Here is a 19,764-nt window from a genome sequence, read left to right as displayed (position 1 = left end):
TCACCGTTCAGATGGCAAATGCAAGCAATACGATACCTAGGTATACAAATAAATAAAAACCTCGGCCATCTATATAAACTCAATTATTATCCACTAATGAAAAAATTATAGGATGACTTAGAGCATTGGAAAGACTTACCACTAACACTAATAGGAAGGATAAACTGTATTAAAATGAACATTTTCCCAAGGATACAATACCTATTTCAGGCATTGCCAATACACTTGACAGAGAAATTCTTCAAGGAGTTAAAGAAAATAATAAGGAATTTTTTATGGAAAGGGGGGAAACCGAGGATAGCACTAGATAAATTAACAGAATGGTATAAACAAGGAGGCTTACAACTGCCAAACTTTAAAAATTATTATAGAGCCGCACAATTAAGATACCTATCAGATTTTTATCAAACAAGGGAAAAGCCAGATTGGACTAGATTAGAACTAGATAAAATAGGGGAGAAGATACCTGAACATATATTATATAAATTGGATGAAAAATTGGTACAATTCTCCAGTATTACATCATCTGCTCAATATTTGGAAGAAGATTCATGTAGAAAGGAATAAAACAAATTACCAATTACCAAAACTAATACTGACGCAAAATCAGCTAATCCCTTTTACAATAGATAACCTTTCCTTTAGAGAATGGGAGAAAAAAGGGATCAAAAGAATAGAAAATTGCTTTTCAGGAAATAAATTATTATCCTTTGAACAAATGAAGGATAAATATAATATAACTCACGATACAGTGTTGGCATTCTACCAACTGAAATCCTAATTGAAGGACAAATTGGGAAGCAGTCTGAGGTTACCAGAGGGAAGTAATTTTGAATATGTGATTACAGACACAATGATAATCAAAAAATTTATTACAAACATGTATATTAAACTACAAGAAAAGGAGAATGAGGAAACAAATGGTAAAACTAAACAAAAATGGGAACAAGATCTAAACATAAAGAAGGAAACATGGGAGAAGTTATGCTCAGGAACTATGAGAAATACAATAAATATGAGGTTACGCATGATACAAACATGATCTAAACCAGATATTAAATAAAATCACAAAAAGCAATATACCAAAAAACTCAGAGATCTTCCTCCTAAGTAACATAAAAAACAAAGAATTTGGACTCGATTTGGATGGTGCACAAAAAAGATTTGTTATGATCACCCTAGCTGTAGCAAAAAAAATGTATTATGTCAGCCTGGAAATTAGAAGATATCTTGAGAATACAACAATGGTATATAGAAATGAATAAATGTATTCCATTAGAAAAAATAAGATATAATTTAAGAAATAATATTACAATATTTGAACAAATATGGGAGCCATACATGAAACATAATAGAGAAAACCTATCGTGGACATCTACCACCTAAAATGACAGAAGGAGAAGAGAATGAAAAGAACTGACTCAGTGGAATTTCTTGTTTATTTTTATTGAGTGACAACATTGTTTGACGGGTTTAATGTATCTTAGATTCTGAACTTTAAATGAATGGGAGGGGAGGTGAGGGGGGGGGGAGAAAACGACACTATATATTTGAAAAGGTATCTTGATCAATGTGGTTTATAGTGTGAAAAATAAAAAATTAAAAAAAAAGAAGATTGAGGGGGACCTTGAATGAGGTGTTTAAGACAGAGTAAATGTGGATAGGCTTTTTCAACTAAGAGTAGGGGAGATTCAAACCAGAGGGCATGGTTTAAGATTGAAGGGGGAAAATTATAAAGGGAACATGAGGGGAAATTTCTTTATTGAAAGGGTGGTAGGGATGTGGAATGAGCTTCCGGCAGACGTAGTCGAGGCGGGATCATTGGTTACATTTAAGGATAGACATGGAGAGGAGAAGACTGGAGGGGTATGGACCGGGTACTGTTCAGTGGGACTAGGAGGGTGGGAATTTGTTATGGCATGGATTAGTAGGGCCGAATTGGCCTGTTCTGTGCTGTAAGTGGTTATATGGTTATATGTTGTCTATGTCGGGGCAGTACGGTTGGCTTAGCGGTTACCAGTGATTGGGACTGGGTTTTGAATCCCGTGCTGTCTGTGAGGAGTCTGCACGTTCTCCTCATGTCTGCATGGGTTTTCCCCAAGGGAGCTTCAGTTTCTTCCCACTGTTCGAAATGTACTGGGGGTTGTAATTGGGCCATGTGGACTTGTGGGCTGGAAGGGCCTGTTACCGCGCTGTGTCTAAATTTTCATTTAATTTATGCACAGCCAGATGGTAATAAACTAGAAAGTGAACTCTCCCGCTGATGGCGGCCACAGACTCAACATGGAATTGAACTGTTTCATATCAACAGCCTTTCCCATCTGCCAGAACTGGCCTCCCCCGAACTTGCAAGGTGAGCTCGGCCTCTCCCCATTTCCTCAGATGTCACCCCCCCCCCCCCAACCTGCTGGGTGTCCCCGATCTTGTTTCGGAAAGCCAGCATCTGCAGCTCCCCGCCCCCCACCAATTCTCCCTTCCTGTTGGTGGGATCCTGCTGTGCAAAATCCTGGCCGGCAGGAGCAGAGCCCTGCATCAAGGCGGGCCTGGGGTTCTTCTCAGCGGGAGCCAAAGAGACAGAGGGAAAACAGGCTCATGCCTGTGAAAGGACTGCACGATTTATTGCCCTGAGGGGAAAAGGCCCTTCAGGAAAGCTTTTAGTGGAGCATGAGGGAGGTGATTCATGGGGACATCAGGGCAGGGCTGGCCACGACCCAACTGGGCCCAGATTTATTGGCCTCCTGAAGCTGCTGACGGCTGCATTCAGCACATCACTGCAACACCCTTTCACTATTTCACTGAGCCAAGGCAGCCACATTGATGCATTGATGGGGGGGGTGGGGGGGAGAGGAAGAGACAGGATGGGGGGAGCGGGCACAGGGTGGGGGGAGGGAATGGAGGGAGAGGGGTGTAGGTGGGGGGAGATGGGAATAGGTGAGGGGAGAGGGTTCAATGGTAGAGGAGTAGGGGAAAGAGTAGGGGACGAGTTGGAGGTGGGGGAGGGAAAGGAGGGTGGAGGCTGCGTGATGGAGGTTCAGAGAGGATGGAGGAAGGGGAGGGGGTGGAGGGTGAGAGGAGAGTGGGGTGGAGGGAGGGGTAGAGGGCGAGTGGAGAGAGGGGATGGAGAACAGGGTGGAGGGAGGGGAGAGGGGTGGTGGGGGCAGAGAGGGGATGGAGGGGGAGAGGACGGGGCAGAGGGTGATATGGGACAGGCATGGTGAGGGGTGGAGGGTGTGTGGAGAGTGAGGGCGGAGAGGGGATGGAGGATGAGGAGTCAGAGGGTGGAGTGGGGAGAGGGGAGCGGGAGTGCAGGAAGAGGTTCATGTGGACATTGCACACGTGTATTTAACAGTAAACTCTCACAAACACACATCCACTCCCTGGGACCGCAATCCCTCAGTGACGATCCCAACTGCAGGTTCCTTAATCTCCGAGAGCTGATGCTTTAAACAGAGCTTTTACCACTTTGATGAATTGGCAATTACCTGTAAATGCTCACTTTCAACCAGATGCAATTTAATTGAAGCCCATTACACTAAGCACAGAACTGGCCCAAGCCAATGGTGTGGGGTGCAGAGAAGCTGCCAGAATGATCCATCAGTGTCACATAGCAACCGATGCCTGGACTCATGTTGGGGGAGGGCCCGGTGAACGGGATAGACCTCACTGTTCATCAGGAGCTAAGGTGGAACTGAATACAGAGTGAACCTCTCTCTACCCCCTCCTATCACACACACTCCCAGGCTCAGACACAGAGTGAAGCTCCCTCCACACCTTCCCATCACACACTCCCCGGGTCAGACACAGAGTGAAGCTCCCTCTACCCCATCCCATCACACTCCCAGGGTCGGATACAGAGTGAAGCTCCCTCCGCTCCATCCCATCACACACTCCTGGAGTTGGTCACAGAGTGAAGCTCCCTCCGCACCATCCCATCACATACTCCCGGGGTCGGACACAGAGTGAAACTCCCTCCGCACTATCCATGATAGATTTCCAGGGTCAGATACAGATGATGGGACAGTGTGCTGGATGAGGTTTCTGATTAAGTGTGGACAGGTCGAGGGGTGTTTCAGAGGGAGGGAGGGATGCACAGAGGCGCTGAAACACCAGTTGGTGTGACAGCTTCACACAGGATGCTCAGTAATGACTGTGGGCTGTGTGGGCTCACACTTCCAGCTGCCAAGTAAACATCCATCAGCCCAGTAAACGTTGTCATATAGGGATTCCCCAGGGAGGTTTTAACAGCTTGTGTGTGCTGCGACAGAGACCTGTGTATCAAACGGACGTCATTCACAGGCTGCGCAATGCAGCCCCAGACCCTAACACAACCTCACCCCCTCCTGCAGGGGCATGTCGGCCTGCAGGGAGGTGTCTGCTACCCAGGGACCCCAGCGTCTGTAAACACACACACACACACACACAGAGTCACACATGCACGCACACAGACACTCACATGCACTCACCTAGACACTCTCTCTCATACACACACATATACATACACACAGAGAGACACACTCACATGTACACTCCGAGACACCCTCTTTCTCTCACACACACACACACACACACACACAGAGACAATCAAACACTCATATGCACACACCCAGACACTCTCTTTCTAACACACATACACACACTCACACCTAGACACTCACACACACAGATACACACACACACACACTCACACACTCGCATGCATATACCCAGACACTCTCTCTCTCACACACACACACACACACACACCGACGCAGACACACTCACATACATGCACTCATATGTACACAGACACATGCTGATATGTGGGTTAACCATCTTGCTGTGTGGTGGGGACTGGGCAGTAGAAGGGCATGTATGAGAGGAAGTAGGTCTTGGGGAAATGAAGCAAAGTCATCCCATGCCCTTGCAGAGATACGCAGTCAGGGACAGCCCTCTTGGCCCCACTGTCCCCATCCAAGGTTCACCAATCCCATACTCCGCCCCTTTATATATTGTCCCCAATGCCCACCACCTTTCCCTGGTCTCCAGTCCCTCATATTGGGGAGGAAGGGGATATTCACAGTGACCAATTAAACCCTGACCCCACATGCCATTAGGATGTGGGAGGAGAGTGAACCAACCCAGTCACATGCAAACTCTGCAAAGACAGCACCAGACGTCAGGATGGAACCTGCGGCTGCACAATAGGTCTTCTACCACCATGACCAGGAACAAATTGATGGGTCAATGGCCTTCCTCTATGCTGTGAGGTACTACAAGATTGTGGGGAAGTAGCACGGGGAGAAGTAGCAACCATCAGGAGGATGACCCGGCCAGGAGGGGCATGACCCGACCAGGAGGATCTGCAACTGGGTACTGGGGAAACTCAGCCAATTGTCCTTGACAGTGAGGCTTCTGCTTCTCTCAGGCCCATAGAGTGGAGGGGCAGCCCCATTTAATGTTTCCAAACTCTCTCCCCCCCCCGCCTCCATAACAAGAAGCATCGTCTCATTCTGCCCCCAGCCAAATGCAGTTAGACAGTGCAGAGTTCCAGCCAGATTTCAAACCCTAGGGAGGGATCCAAGGATATCTCCACAGTCCTACATTAGTCCCCATACTGATCCCACTGCCCCTCTCTCCTCACAGCTCTGTATCAGTCCCCACACTGATCCCATTGTCCCTTTCTCTCCACATAGCTCTGCATCAGTCCTCACACTGATCCCACAGCCCCGCTTTCTCCCCACAGCCCTGTATTGGACCCTACACTGATTCAACTGCCCCGCTCTCTCCCCACAGCCCTGCATCACTCCCCACATTGATCCCATGTCCCTCTCTCTCCCCACAGCCCTGTATCAGTCCCCACACTTCTCTCCCTACAGCCTGTATCATTCCCCACATTGATCCCACTGCCTTGCATCTGTCCGCACAGTGATCCCACTCCCCCGCTCTCTCCCCACAGCCCTGCATCACTCCCCACACTGATCCGATTCCCCTCTCTCTCCCCACAGCCCTGTATCAGTCCCCAAACTAATAGCACATGCGCCCACACACACACACACACACACACACACACACACACACACACACACCCCTTCACCGCTCAAACAATGGAGTGTGAGGGTGGCAGGGAAGGGAAGGGGGGGGTCACTGCATATGCTGAGGACCCCACAGAGTTCCCCACATGCATGGGCACAGAGACCTGTAATCTCTGACCCCTTTAAGAAGCCCCCGTGTTGGACCCATGCCAAGGTCACTGGCTTGTGGGGAGGGGGAGGGTACCCTTGGACGATAACCCATCCACCCGGACCCTCGCTCACCTACCGGTTCCTCTGTCCAGTTGAGCCCTGGTCCCACTGCACAGCCGCACCTTCCTGATGAAGATGAGAAACTGCCTCTTGCACGGGCTGGTCTTGCCCCTGGGGCTGGGCTTCCTCCTGACCGGGCCCGGACGCACGTTGCTCTGCTCCTTCAGCTCCCGCTTCTGCCTGATGAGTGAGCTCGCGAGGGCAGCCATCTCTCTCCCCTGTCCCACCACGACCCGCCAAGGCTCCCGGCTCAGCAGCACTCTGATTCCCGCTCACTGGCTGCCGCTCAATCCTTATCTGCAATCTTCCCTCTCGCAACCTCTCCACATCATCAGCCCTGCTTCACCTCCTCTCTCACACTTCACTCTGTCCCACCGACAGGGGAGAGGGAGAGAGCGGGAGAAGGGGAGAAAGAGAAAGGGAGAGGGAGGGAGGGAGCGGGAGAAGGGGAGAAAGAGAAAGGGAGAGGGAGGGAGGGAGAGAGAGGGAGAAGGGGAGAAAGAGAAAGGGAGAGGGAGGGAGAGAAAGGGAGAAGGGGAGAAAGAGAAAGGGAGAGGGAGGGAGAGAAAGGGAGAAGGGGAGAAAGAGAAAGGGAAAGGGGAGAAAGGGAGAGGGAGGGAGGGAGAGGGAGAAGGGGAGAAAGAGAAAGGGAGAGGGAGGGAGAGAGGGAGAAGGGGAGAAAGAAAGGGAGAAGGAAGAATGGAAAGGGAGAGGGAGAAATAGAGACAGAGGGAGGGACAGAGAGAGAGAGGGAGGGAGGGACAGAGAGAAGGAGGGAGAAAGAAATAGAGAAGCAGAAAGAGTGGGAAGGAGAGAGAGACAGTTTAATCAGCTCAACTCCAGTATGGCACCCTGCATCCTTCGTGCTGTGTTTGATCACTGTCCAACCTTGGAATAAATGTTACCTTGTCTGAAAGCCTTTCAAGGTAAAGGGATGTGTGTTCGGTGTGTAGCGAGAGAGATATAAAGCAAATATATATTTCTCTTTCTCTCCCTCTTTTCTCTCTCTCTCTCTCTCTCTCTCTCTCTCTTTCTCTCTCCCCCCTCCTCACTCTCCCTTCCTTCCCCCTCTCTCCCTCCCCATCTCTCTCTCTCCCTCACTCTCTCTCACCCCTTCTCGCTCCTTCAAGAAGCTCTTCCATCTTCCAGTACAAACGTCCCAACGTCTGTCACAGTTCCATCAGTGCATTAGAAGTCACTGTCTTCTTAAAGGGGTCGGGATACCCTTTGTCAGTGAGACGGTGGCCTCAACGTCAGTTACTGACCGCACAGAGAAGGATTTAAAGGTGCCTGGTCACTTATTTCTCAGCTGTGTTGTAAATCCTCAAAGTCCCACAGTGTGGGGTGGGGGGTGGGGGAGGAGAGAGTGAGGCAGAGAGGTGAGGGTTAGTTGCGGATGGGGGCGGTGCTGAGAACTGTTATAGCCAGGCATATTATTGGTCAGGGCTCACTTAGAGGATCGTGTGGGGTACTGATTGTGTGCCAGAGGGAGGGTGTGACTGAGCTGGAGAGGGAGCAGAAACTGAGGGGTACAGTTGCTGCAGAGAAATGGATCTGAGGTCAATCCACAGGACCATAAGAGCGGCAGAGAGGATCACTGGGGACTCCCTCACTCCCATCGACGCGATCCCCTTCTACCCCACCCAGTGTCTTTCAGCTGCTCCCGTTGGGGAAGAGATCCAGGAGGATCAGAGCCAGCACCACCAGGCTGAGGAACAGCTTCTTCCCACGGGCAGTGAGGATGCTGAACGACCAAAGGAACTGCTCACACTGACCCCCCAAGACTCTCCTATTCACAAAACAACATTTAATATATATATGAATACTTGTCCTGCATATGTGCTGCTTGTCTGTCTGTGTGTTATGTCTGGTTGTGTGTCTGTGTGTTTTGCACTGAGGACCGGAGATCACTTTTATGTTGGGCTGTCCTTGTACAATCAGATGACAATAAACTGTGAGGAGACAAGTCGAAGGGTAGAAGAGAAAGAAGCGGAGAACTGATGGGGGAGGGGGTAGTTTTCTGAATTGAGAGGGGAGGGGTGGGGAGCAAGAGGAAAAGAGGATAGGGAAAGAGAGAGACTCGGGGAAGGGGTCTAACAGAAACTGGAGATCAACATGAATTTGTGCATGAATCGCAAAAGGTGGTTTGCAGGTACAGCAGGTGATTGAGAAGGCAAACGCAATGTTGACCTTCATCGCTGGAGGGGTTGGATTTAGGACCAGGGAGGTTCTGCTGCGACTGTACAGGGTGCTGGTGAGGCCACATCTGGAGCATGGCGGGCAGTTCTGGTCTCCTTACTCAAGGAAGGATATACTGGCTTTGGAGGCGGTGCAGAGGTGGGTCACCAGGTTGGTTCCGGAGTTGGTCTATGGGAAGAGATGGAGTCGTCTGGGAATTTAGAAGAATGAGAGGGGATCTTACAGAAATGAATAAAATTATGAAAGGCATAGATAAGATTGAGGTAGGTAAGTTGTTCCCATTGGTGGGGAAACCAGAACTAGGGGACATAGACTCAAGATCCAGGTAGTAGATTTAGGATGGAGATGAGGAGGAACTGTTTTTCCCGGGGTGGGGGGGTGTGAATCTGTGGAATTTGCTGCCCGTTGAAGCAGTGGAGGCGACCTCAGTGAATATATTTAAGACAAGGTTGGACACCTCTTCTGCACCTCCTAAACTCATCCCTTCCTGTTCCTCACACTGCCAGTTACATTGCTGAAGGTAAGTGTTAGGAAAAGTTACTGCTGGGCTATTTTATTTTCTTTGGAAAATGAATTTTTAATGTTATCAGTCTTAATGAATATTGTTTTACGGTTTGTTTTGCATTGTTTTGGACATTAGTATAAGTTTTATGGACATTTTTATCTAATGTGTTTTGGTGCCATACCATGTGTTGGTCTTGTGACCCGCGTAGCATTGCTGAGTTTTCATAATGTGAATTCTGTTATTTTGCACGTTTCAGAGCAGAGGTGCAGAAAGGATGAAAAACCAGAAGGCAATTGATGTGCTATGTTGTTTTCTGTAGGTACAAATTTTCCTTGTTAAATGTATATTCTGGCCAGTCAGTTTCTCTATGCAGTTTTTAACTCGCCCACCGGGTGTCACTGTTTTCACTTTTGTACATATCGTTTTTGATAGTTTCAGAAGACTTTAAAATGTGAAATGTTTTCCTGGCAAATTTTAACAGCTCTGGCCTAATATATTTTTCTTTCTTTCTATTGATTTAAAAGAAAAACTACAACAAATACTGTAGTACCCCCCTCAGTTATATGGGTGTGTCCAACGTCATCGGTGGCAGATGACTCCGGAAGCAGCCAAGTTATCCACCTCCTCCCAGACCAAACTTTACAGTATATAAAAAACATAGTTTTCATATTTGAGCAGCAGCTTCCAATATATGGTTGACCTGGTCATCGTCATCGATATCAATCAACTGCAAAGACTCTAATTCTTCCTTCCCATTCTTCGCCTCCAGTAATTTCACAAATGGCTGATTCATCAGGTTCTGATCTGACCTGTTGTCTGGTATAGAATTAGCAAGAATTAAAGCATCATGATCATTTCAAAAAACTGAGCTTGAAAATTCCCATAAACATCTTCAATACTGCCGGAAATGGAAAAGCAAATTTATATCCCTTTTTCAACAAAACTACTTTAGCTGGATTAAATTCCCTACGTCGTTTAATTATGTCTTGACTTAAATCAGCATAAAAAAAAACACCCTGTTACCCTTAACCATTAAAGGACCCTGATTAAAGGACCCAAGACATAAAATCATCTCACAATCCTGATAGCACAAACATCGAATAAGAACTAACCGTGGAGGTTGACCTGGAAAAGGTTTTCTCCTTATTGCTCGGTGCGCTCTATCTAATTCCAAACCATCTGGAAAAGCCTTGATCCCTAACACCTCAGGAATCCACCTCCAAAAAATTTTGGAGGTCCTTCCATATCTTTTGGAAGTCCCACAATCTTAATGTTGTTACATCGTCTCATACGATCTCACCAACAACAGCAAAGGTGCTGGAGAAACTCAGCAGGGCAAACAGTGTCCTTCATGTAGCAAAGATAAAGATACAGAACGGACGTTTCAGCAGTTTCCTCTTTTGAATTTCCCAACCAGTAAAAAAATCCTCCATATAATCCATTCGGTCTTCATACTGTTCCACTTGATCTTTACAGTCAAGAAAAGCTTCTTCAATCTTCTTAAACTTGTCTTGTACATTATTGACAGCCTTCAGACATTTATTGAGATCAACTTTTACAGACGAAGCATCTGTTTTCACCTGGTCACCACGTATGCATTGTTCACCCTATCCACCGATGAGCTAGGAATGCTGAGCACAGCGGCGCCATCTTGCAGATCGGGATGCAAGGTAGGCACTAGCATTATATTTAACCTGCCGGTACAAATCCTTTGAGGCCTGCGGATCGCTTCACTTGACTCCCAAGGCTCCTTCTGGAAGATAGGCCAAAGTTCTTCAGCACTTTAAGCTCTTTAAACATCGTTTTTTTCACCAGTTGTCTTTTTATTTTCCTCATTGCTGCTGTAATTAATGTTTAATCAACTTCTTATCACTTTAAAAATTTTATCAAAGACTTGTAAATCGGGGTTTGAATTGTTCGGGGTGGGGGGGAGAGAGGTGTTTTTTAACGTCTTCTTCCTAAGCCATCTTGCCACGCCCCCCAGCTCTGATCTAATCTTGTGTACACTGAGTTGAGTACATATTGAAATGTTAAAATAAAAGATCTGTGTTGCTTTCTACAGGGAGTGAATAAATGCTAGAAAACAGTTGCGTGAGTCGGCCCTTTTTATATGCCCTGTGCAATCCAGTTAAACTCGGTCGCTGTTGATGGAAACACAACAGAGAATGAGCCAGAGGCACTGCCCTCACAGCGCTGGGGACTCTGGTTCGATCCAGACCTCTGCCAGTGTCTCTGCGGGAAGAGTTTGCCAAACTGCCTGGCTACTCCCCGCTGCTGCCTCCGGTTCCCTCACAAAGACATGGTGTAAGATGCCCAAAATGTGTCGGGAGAGGGGCTGGAATCCTGAGAGGAAGGGGGAGGGAAATTAAGGGAACGTGGAGAAAAACAAAACTGGTTCTGCAAGGGGTTGATGCTCAAAAGGCTGAGGGACTCAGCAGGTCAGACCGTGACCTTTATACAGCAAAGGTAAAAATACATACCTGATGTTTCGGACTTGAGCCCATCATTAAAGAATGGGAAAATGTTGGAGGGTTCTGTGGGAATCTCTCTCACTGCTCCCATCTGTACTCCCTCCTGCTCTCAGGCTCTACGCTGACCTGCTCTTCTCCCTTCCCTTTTCCAGTTCACTTCCTTCAGCCATCCCTCCTCCCCTCCATCGCTGCTGCTCCCTCCCTCCCTTATCCACCTATCACCTCCTGCCTTTGTGACCACACTTTCCCTTCCTCCCGGCTCTTTTATGCGGATGCCTGCTGACATTTCACCCACCCCCGCACCTTGATGAGGGGCTTCTGTATCTTTATCTTTGCTACATGAAGGACACTGTTTGCCCTGCTGAGTTTCTCCAGTATCTTGTGCTTTTACTTCATCCACGGTGTCTGCAGACTTTTCTGTTTCGCTTCTGAGGGACTGATTGTGTTCTATATGATCTCACCAATGACAGCAAAGGTGCTGGAGAAACTCAGCAGGCCACGCAGCGTCCACAGGAAGCAGAGGGAGATTCTGTGACCTGTTCAGTTTCTCCTGCACATTTGTCTATTGCATTACAATCATGGTAACTGCAGACTTTCCTGTTTGGAACTTAGTCTATAGGATATAGGAACAGAAGTAGGGCCATCGAGTTGGCCCTGCCATTCAATCATGAGCTGATCCATTCTCCCACTCAGCCCCACTGCCCATCCTTCTCCCTTTGATGCCCTGGTTAATCAAGAACCTGTCAATCTCTGCCTTAAATACACCCAATGGCCCAGCCATTGTTAAAATATTCAACATCACCTCAACAACCGCCCATGGCAACTGTACTGACATAACCACACCAGCAGTACGAGAATAAGACAGTTTTAATAAACTAATATGTACACTAAGAGATCTTGTCTCTGCAAGACGAACCTGGAAGGTTAGACTGTAGATCAGGACTGCTTTATATACCCTTGGTATGACCCTTGGTGACCTAGTGGTGTAATTACATATCAGCAAATTCCACAGATTCACCGCCCTCTGGCTGAAAAAAATTCCTCTGTTTTAAGCAGATGCCCTTCAATCCTGAAGTTGTGCCCTTTTGTCCTAGACTCTTCCACCATGGGGGTACAACCTTTCTACATCTGTCCATGCTTTTCCACTTTCAAAATGTTCCATTGAGATCTGCCCCCTCTCCACAGCTTCCCCATCCTTCCTATAATGAGGTGACCAGAACTGAACATAATACTCTACATGTGGTCTCACCATACATAGATTTGTAGATCTGCAACATGATTCTTGAACTCAGTCCCCGACTAATGAACCCACTGTGGTCACCTCTACATCAGAGAGACTGGGTGCAGACTGGGAGATCGCTTTGTTGAGTACCTCGGCTCTGTCCGCCGCAATGGTGTGGATCTCCCAGTGACCACCCATTTCAATTCCTCGCTCTGTTCCCTCGCTAACATGTTCATCCATGGTCTCAAGCATGGCCAGACTGAGACCACCTGTAAAATGGAGGAACAACACCTCATCTTCCATCTGGGCCCCCTCCAACCGGATTGCATTAACATCGACTTCTCCGGTTTCCATAAACCAGCCTCCCCCATCGACGTGGCAAGGATGTTTCCCATGGTCGGGGAGTCAAGGACAAGAGGGCACAACTTCAGGATAAAAGGCCGTCAATTTAAAACACAGATGCGGAGAGATTTCTTTAGCCAGAGGGTTGTGAGTCTGTGGAACGTCGCCACAGGCAGCCATGGGAGTGAGGTTGTTGGGGGTATTTAAGGCAGAGATTGATGGGTGTTTGATTAGTCAAGGCATCAAGGGTCATGGGGAGAAGGGGCTGAGTGGGAGGATGGATCAGCTCGTATTAGAATGATGGGGTGCGTGGGCCGACTTCTGTTCCCCAGTGTGCGTGTGCTCTCTCTCTCTCTCTCTCTCTCTCTCTCTCTCTCTCTCTCTTTCCCTCCCCCCCCTCTCTCTTTATTCTCTTTTCCCTCCTCACAGTCAGAATCAATTTTCACCTTTTCTCTTATCCTATCCAATTAATACTTTCTGTTGGTCTGGACTCCTCCCCTGGCCAATTTTTAGTCTTTATTCAGACGCTTTCCTCTTCTTTGCTTACACCTCGAGGAATGGCTCAGGACCGAAACATCGGTGATGTATCTTTACCTCCCGTGGACGCTGCGAGACCGGCAGAGTTCCTCCAGCATCTCTGTGTTTTTTTACCCCCAGTGTCCCATTGACCTGTTGAACCTGCACAGCGATCTGGAGGAACATGGATTTTGACCCTCTGTTCTTCCACGCCATGCTCAGCCTTCTCGTTTGACCTTTGTAGTGCTATCAATTAGATCTCACAGGCCAGAAGTTGAGATTAATAGGCTTTAATCGCTATAAACTTTCAGCCATAGCTTACATATTGTTCCGATTCCAAGACAGTACCGAGGGAGAGGATTTGGCGGTACTGCCTTCATTAGGAATCCTGGAGTGGGATGAGTTCCTGTATCGGGTGGGCCATCAGTACACTGCCTGTACAGTGTTCCATCACTACCTTGCGGCATAATTAGTGGTTGATGAGCCAGCCTTCAGGAGGGAGATTGGAAACGTGGCCGAACAGGGCACCAACAACGTCACCAAAACCAAGCAGCTGATTGTTGACTTCAGGAAGGGAGAGCCAGAGGTGGATGATCCAGTGATCATTGGGGGATTGGAGGTGGAAAGGGCAAGTTCTTGGAAGTTCAATATCTCGGAGGATCTTTCTTCACTCATGGCATCGTGAAGAAGGCACGTCAGCGCCTCTACCTCATCAGGAGTTTGCAGAGGTTTGGTAATGACATTGGAAACTCTGGAAAATTTCTACAGAGGTGTAGCAGAAACTGCTGACCGGCTGGTGTGGGGACACCAATATCCCTGAGAATAAAGCCCCGCAAAATTTTAGTGGACACAGTCCAGGACATCACAAGCAAAACCCTCCCCACCGTTGAGAACATCGACAGGGAACGCTACCATTAGAGAGCAGCAGTGATCATCAAGGATCCACCCCACCCAGCACACCCTCTGTTCTCGCTGCTGCCATCAGGAAAGAGGTTTTGGGCCACATGACTCACACCACCAGGTTCAAGACCATCTGGTCCCCCTCCACCATCAGACTCCTCAACAACAAACTCAGTCAGGGACTCATTTAAGGACTCTGACATGCACATTTCTGATAGGCCCTATCAATGACTCCAAAGCTGTAAAGTGAGGAATGATAGGCTTTATTAGACTTGTAGCTGGCCCGATTCCAAGTGCTTGACTGAGGACAGGGAGAGGGAGGTCGACCTTTATTCCAGGGTCACAATGGGAGGAGTTACCAAGGAGTGAGTCACCAGTGGGGAACAGGCCAGCTCTCCATCGCCAGTCACATATTCATTTACATATCTGTTTACGTGTACGTTGTGTACAGTTTATTTTTTGCACTGCCATCAAGTGGTAATTCTGCCACACTCACAAGATAAAGGAATCTCAGGGTTGTATGCGATGTCATGAATGGACTCTGACAATAAATCTGAAATGTGAAAAATCAGAATCATTGTGTTACTAAATCATTGTGTTTAGAGTAGAAAGAGGATGAAGGAGGTGGCCTCCTGTAATTATAAAATAGGAAAATAAGATAATTTACAGTAATTTAAAATGGAAGAAAGGGAAGATTATACCTTTATGATGACTGTTGTATAGTCAGGGTAATGTGAAACCGTGCAAGAATACACCTTTCTCACTGTAGTAACTGTAGTTCACCACTGTGGGGCGCATGTATATAAGTGTATTGGGGGAGGGTGGTTGGAGGGGATTGATGGGAGGGGAGGGGAGGGGGGATTGGGATAGGGAGTGGGGGAATTAGGAATGGGGAGTGGGGTGGGGGAGGGGTGATGGTGGGAGGGGGAGAGGGGATTGGGGAGAGGGGGTGGGTAGAATAGATTGTAACATGGTTTATTGATTATATTGTACAGTGAATTTTGAATTTATGACTTAAAAACTTCAAAATAAAATATTCAAAAAAATTTAGCATGAAAAGTTCTCCAAATCTTTCTTTTTTCTCCATCCAAGGAAGATTTACGGCTCTGCAGAGTTTGCTGCCGTCTCTTTCCACCTGGATAACCTTGCCCAAGGCTGTCCTATTTACAGGAAGTCTATTCCCCATGGGGTTTGCACTGGGGAACCCTCTTCTATCAACATCTTCATATCCAGAGCAAGGACAACAGCTTCCTGACTGCATTAGATAAAATCGAGATGGTGCAGATCTCCAGAGGTGGACATTGTGCGGCGAGTCTCAAGATGATCTGAGGGACCAATCCTTCTGCTGATTGAGTCACGGGTTGTACCCACATTCTGAACCTCTCGTATGGCCTATGTAAACTGTAGCCCACGAGAAGCAGATCCAGAATTTGTTGTCATGAATGTGTCACCGAAATTCAATGAATTGCAACAGGGCAAATATTGCTATAAATTACACTTCAAAGTGAGATAGTGTTTCTGGTTCATTTAAAAATAAAAGGCTGGAGAAACTCAGCAGGTCAAACAGGGTCCTTCATGGTAAAAATACATCACTGACGTTTTGGGCTGGAACCCTTCATCAAGATGTCCCAACAATGGAGTGGGGCGGGGGGGGGGGGGGGGGTAAGGGATGTTCACAAAGGCAGGAGGTTATAGGTGGAGGTGGGAGGGGACAGCAGCGATCGAGGGGGAGGAGGGATGGCTGGGGGAAGGGAGGATGGAGAACTGGAAAGGGGAAGGGAGGAGGAGGAAGAGGAGAGCAGGCTGGCAGAAGCTAGAAAAGTCGATGTTAAGGCCATCGGCTAGACTGCGCCCAGACGGAAAACCAGATGGTTGTTCCTCCAGTTTGCAAGTGGTCTTGGTGGGACAGTACATGACGCCATGAACAGACATGTCAGCATGGGAATGCGACCCAGAACTGAAATGGTTGGTTACTGGGAGGTCTCTGGCACTGTTGCAGATGGAGTGAAGGTGATCAGTGATGCGATCTTCCACCCCCTCACCCCCTACTCTTTTGTTTGGATGCCTGCCAACGTTTTCCCATACCTTGATGAAGGACTCAAGCCTGAAATGTCGGTCATGTATTTTTACCTTTGGTGTATAGAGGACACTGTTTGACCTGCTGAGTTTCTCCAGCGTCGTGTTTTTACTTCATCCGCGGTGTCTGCAGATTTTTGTGTTTTACTTCTATGGTTCATTGAACATCCAGGAATCTGGTGGCAGAGGGGAAGAAGCTGTCCTTGTGCCGCTGAGGGCTCATCTTCAGGCTCCTGTACCTCTTTCCCGATGGTAGCAGAATGAAGAGGGCATGGCCTGCATGGTGGGGTCTTTGAGGATAGAGGCTGCTTTCATGGGACACCGCCTCATGTAGATGTCCTCGATGGAGTGATGTCTGGAACCCATGATGATGCAGGCCAAGTTAACAACTCTCTGTTGCCTGTTCCTCTCCAGATTGTTGGCACCTCCATACCAGACAGTGATACAACCAGTCAGAATGCTCTCCACGGTCCACCTGTAGATTTTTCGAGAGTCTTCGGTGATGAATGGAATGTCCTCAAACTCCTCACAAAGTACGGCCGCTGACAGGCCTTCTTCACGATTGCATCTTAGATCCTCTGAGATGTTGACATCCAGGAATATGAAATCCTTGAACTCCCCTCCACTGCAGACCCCTCGTTGAGGACTGAGTCATGTTCTCGTGACTTCCTCCTGAAGTCCACAATTGCTCTCTTAAATGCCCCCAACGTTCCAGCCTCCATCACCACCCCTGGCAAGGTATTCCAGGCCCCCACAACTCTCTGTGTGTAAACAAAACCTATTCCTGACGTCTCCCCTAAACTTCCCTCCCTTCACTTTGTACAGACGTCCTCTGGTGATTGCTACTTCTGCCTCGGGAAACTGACGCTGACTGTCCACCCTGTCTATGCATCTCATAGACCTCTATCAAGTCTGCTCTCATCCTTCTATGCTCCAAAGAGAAAAGTCCCAGCTCTGCTAACCTTGCCTCATAAGGTTTATTTTCCAATCCAGGCAACAACATGCTGGTGAATCTCCTCTGCACCCTCTTCGTAGCTTCCACATCCTTCCTGTAATGAGGTGACCAGAACTAAACACAATACTCTAATGTGCTCTCACCAGAGATCTGTAGAGCTGCAACATGACCTCTCAACTCCTGAATTCAATCCCCCAGCATCCCATAGGCCTTCTTAACTATCAACCTGTGCAGTGACCTTGAGGGATGTATGGATTTGGGCCCCATGTCCCTCTGTTCATCTACATTGTTAGAACCATTAATTCTGTACTCAACCTTCTGGTTTGACCTTCCAAAATGCATCATCTCATACTGATCCGGATTGAACTCCATCTGCCAGTTCTCCGCCCAATTCTGCACCTTGTCTGTATCCCCTTGTAGCGCATTTGTCATCTTTGAAGAATTATAGTGGAGGGTGGGAGTGCAGACTGACCATGGAGACGGTCACAAGATGGCATCTCGCTCCAGTGCCACCTTGAAGAGGGCTAATCGGGGGAGGGTACTAAATGCTGGCATTGCCCCAGAACACCTTGCATACTGGGAGCAGGTGAATTAAACCGAGCCACGTATACTTGCTGATGACAGAGAGAGACAGAGAGAGAGAGAGAGAGCTCTTGGTGTGTAGAAAGGAAGATTATGGGGACATTGATGAATGAAGCAAACAGGCACGTCTGACTGGCCCTACTCAACGGCTCGGATGATGTGGGGATTATTAAAGCAGCTGCTCTTCCAACTTCATTTCCTCCCTTTCACTTTCTGGGATACCAGATGGGAGCCTGAAATTTAAACAAATATCTATGACATTCTGACCCTTTCCATCTATTGCTCTCACCCAATTTACCTGCTCTTCAAGTTCAAGTTTATTGTCATCTGATTGTACAAGTACAACCCAATGAAACAGCATTCTCCTGTCCTCGGTGTAAAACATGCAGACACACAACCAGACATAATACACATACAATACACAGTCAGGACAGGTATATATATATATACAAGTAAATGTTGTTTTGTAATATGAGAGGGTTAATGTGAGCAGTTCCTTTGGTCGTTCAGCATCCTCACTGCCTGTGGGAAGAAGATGTTCCTCAGCCTGGTGGTGCTGGCTCTGATCCTCCTGTATCTCTTCCCCGACGGGAGCAGCTGAAAGACACTGTGTGCAGGGTGGAAGGGGCCCTCGAAGATTTTGCGTGCCCTCTTCAGACAATGATCCTGGTAGATCACGTCTATGGGGGGGGGGGGGCGAGCGGGAGGGAGACTCTCTGCCACTCTTATGGTCCTGTGAAATGACCTCCGATCCATTTCTCTGCAGCCACCATACCCAACACTGTGATGCAGCCGGCCAGGACGCTCTCAATAGAGCTTCTGTAGAAGGTTGACGTGATGGTGGCCTTGCCCGCTTCAGGAAGTGCAGTTGCTGTTGTGCCTTCCTGACCAGTGAGGAGATGTTGTACTATAAGCCACAAAAAGATCTGTCCCCACTACTGAAGCCCCATTTTTTTCTTGCACAAGCTGCAACAGTGAATATTTAACTCTGCTTTTACATTTACCCTTCTCTGTTTCTACTTAACATGTTGTGGGAATTTATTGGATCTGATATTAGCTGAAGGGAGGGAAGTTTAGGGGAGATGTCAGGGGGAAATTGTTTTTACACAGAGAGTTGTGGGGGCCTGGAATGCCTCGCCAGGGGACGTGGTGGAGGCTGGAACATTAAGGGCATTTAAGAGACCCTTAGACAGGCACATGGATGGAAGAAAAGTAGAAGGATATGCGTAGTATTTTTTTTTAGGAATATATGGCATAACATCAAGGGCTGAAGGACCTGTACTGTGTTGTAGTGTTCGATGTTCAATGTGTGGGGTCATGCACTTCGGTGGAAAAAATAAACAGGAAGATATTTTCTAAATGGGGAGAAAATTGAAAAGACCCAGATGCAAACGGAGCTGGGAGTCCTCATGTGGGACGGCCTGAAGGTCAACTTGCAGGTTGAACCAGTGGTGAAGAAGGCGAATGTGACTCTGGCGTTCAGTTCAAGAGGAGTCGAATATTAGAGCAAGGATGTGATGTTGAGGCTTTATAAGGCCTTGGTCTCACGTGGAGGACTGAGAGCAATTTTGGGCTCATTAAAGAAAGAATATGCTGACGTTGGAGAGGGTTCAGAGGAGGTTCACAAGGACAGTTCTGGGAATGAAAGGGACGTAAGGGTAAGGGTTCCATTATTGTCATGTAAAACAACATTTAGAATGTAACATGCATGAAAT

General features: G+C 47.7%; 1 protein-coding gene across 3 annotated transcripts in view; it reads right to left on the bottom strand.

Moving 5' to 3' along the window:
- Nucleotides 1-7,516, bottom strand: part of LOC138754885 (fibroblast growth factor 11-like) — a 34,083-nt gene extending 26,567 nt beyond the window's left edge. For 2 of the 3 annotated variants that reach the window (XM_069919837.1, XM_069919836.1), the window contains exons 1-2: nucleotides 7,393-7,516; nucleotides 6,298-6,647 (exon numbers count right to left, since the gene is read on the bottom strand). In XM_069919837.1, the coding sequence (XP_069775938.1) occupies nucleotides 6,298-6,490 (193 nt within the window). In that variant the 5' untranslated portion in view covers nucleotides 6,491-6,647; nucleotides 7,393-7,516. Of the gene's footprint in view, nucleotides 1-6,293; nucleotides 6,648-7,392 lie in introns of all 3 variants that reach the window. The other variant, XM_069919838.1, reaches the window with a different exon arrangement.
- Between the last annotated feature and the right edge of the window lie 12,248 nt (nucleotides 7,517-19,764).

This window comes from Narcine bancroftii, chromosome 2 (assembly GCF_036971445.1).
Source record: "Narcine bancroftii isolate sNarBan1 chromosome 2, sNarBan1.hap1, whole genome shotgun sequence".
Taxonomy (NCBI): domain Eukaryota; kingdom Metazoa; phylum Chordata; class Chondrichthyes; order Torpediniformes; family Narcinidae; genus Narcine; species Narcine bancroftii.
The sequence above is the reverse complement of the archived record's forward strand: the minus strand, read 5'-3'. Positions and strand labels throughout refer to the sequence as shown.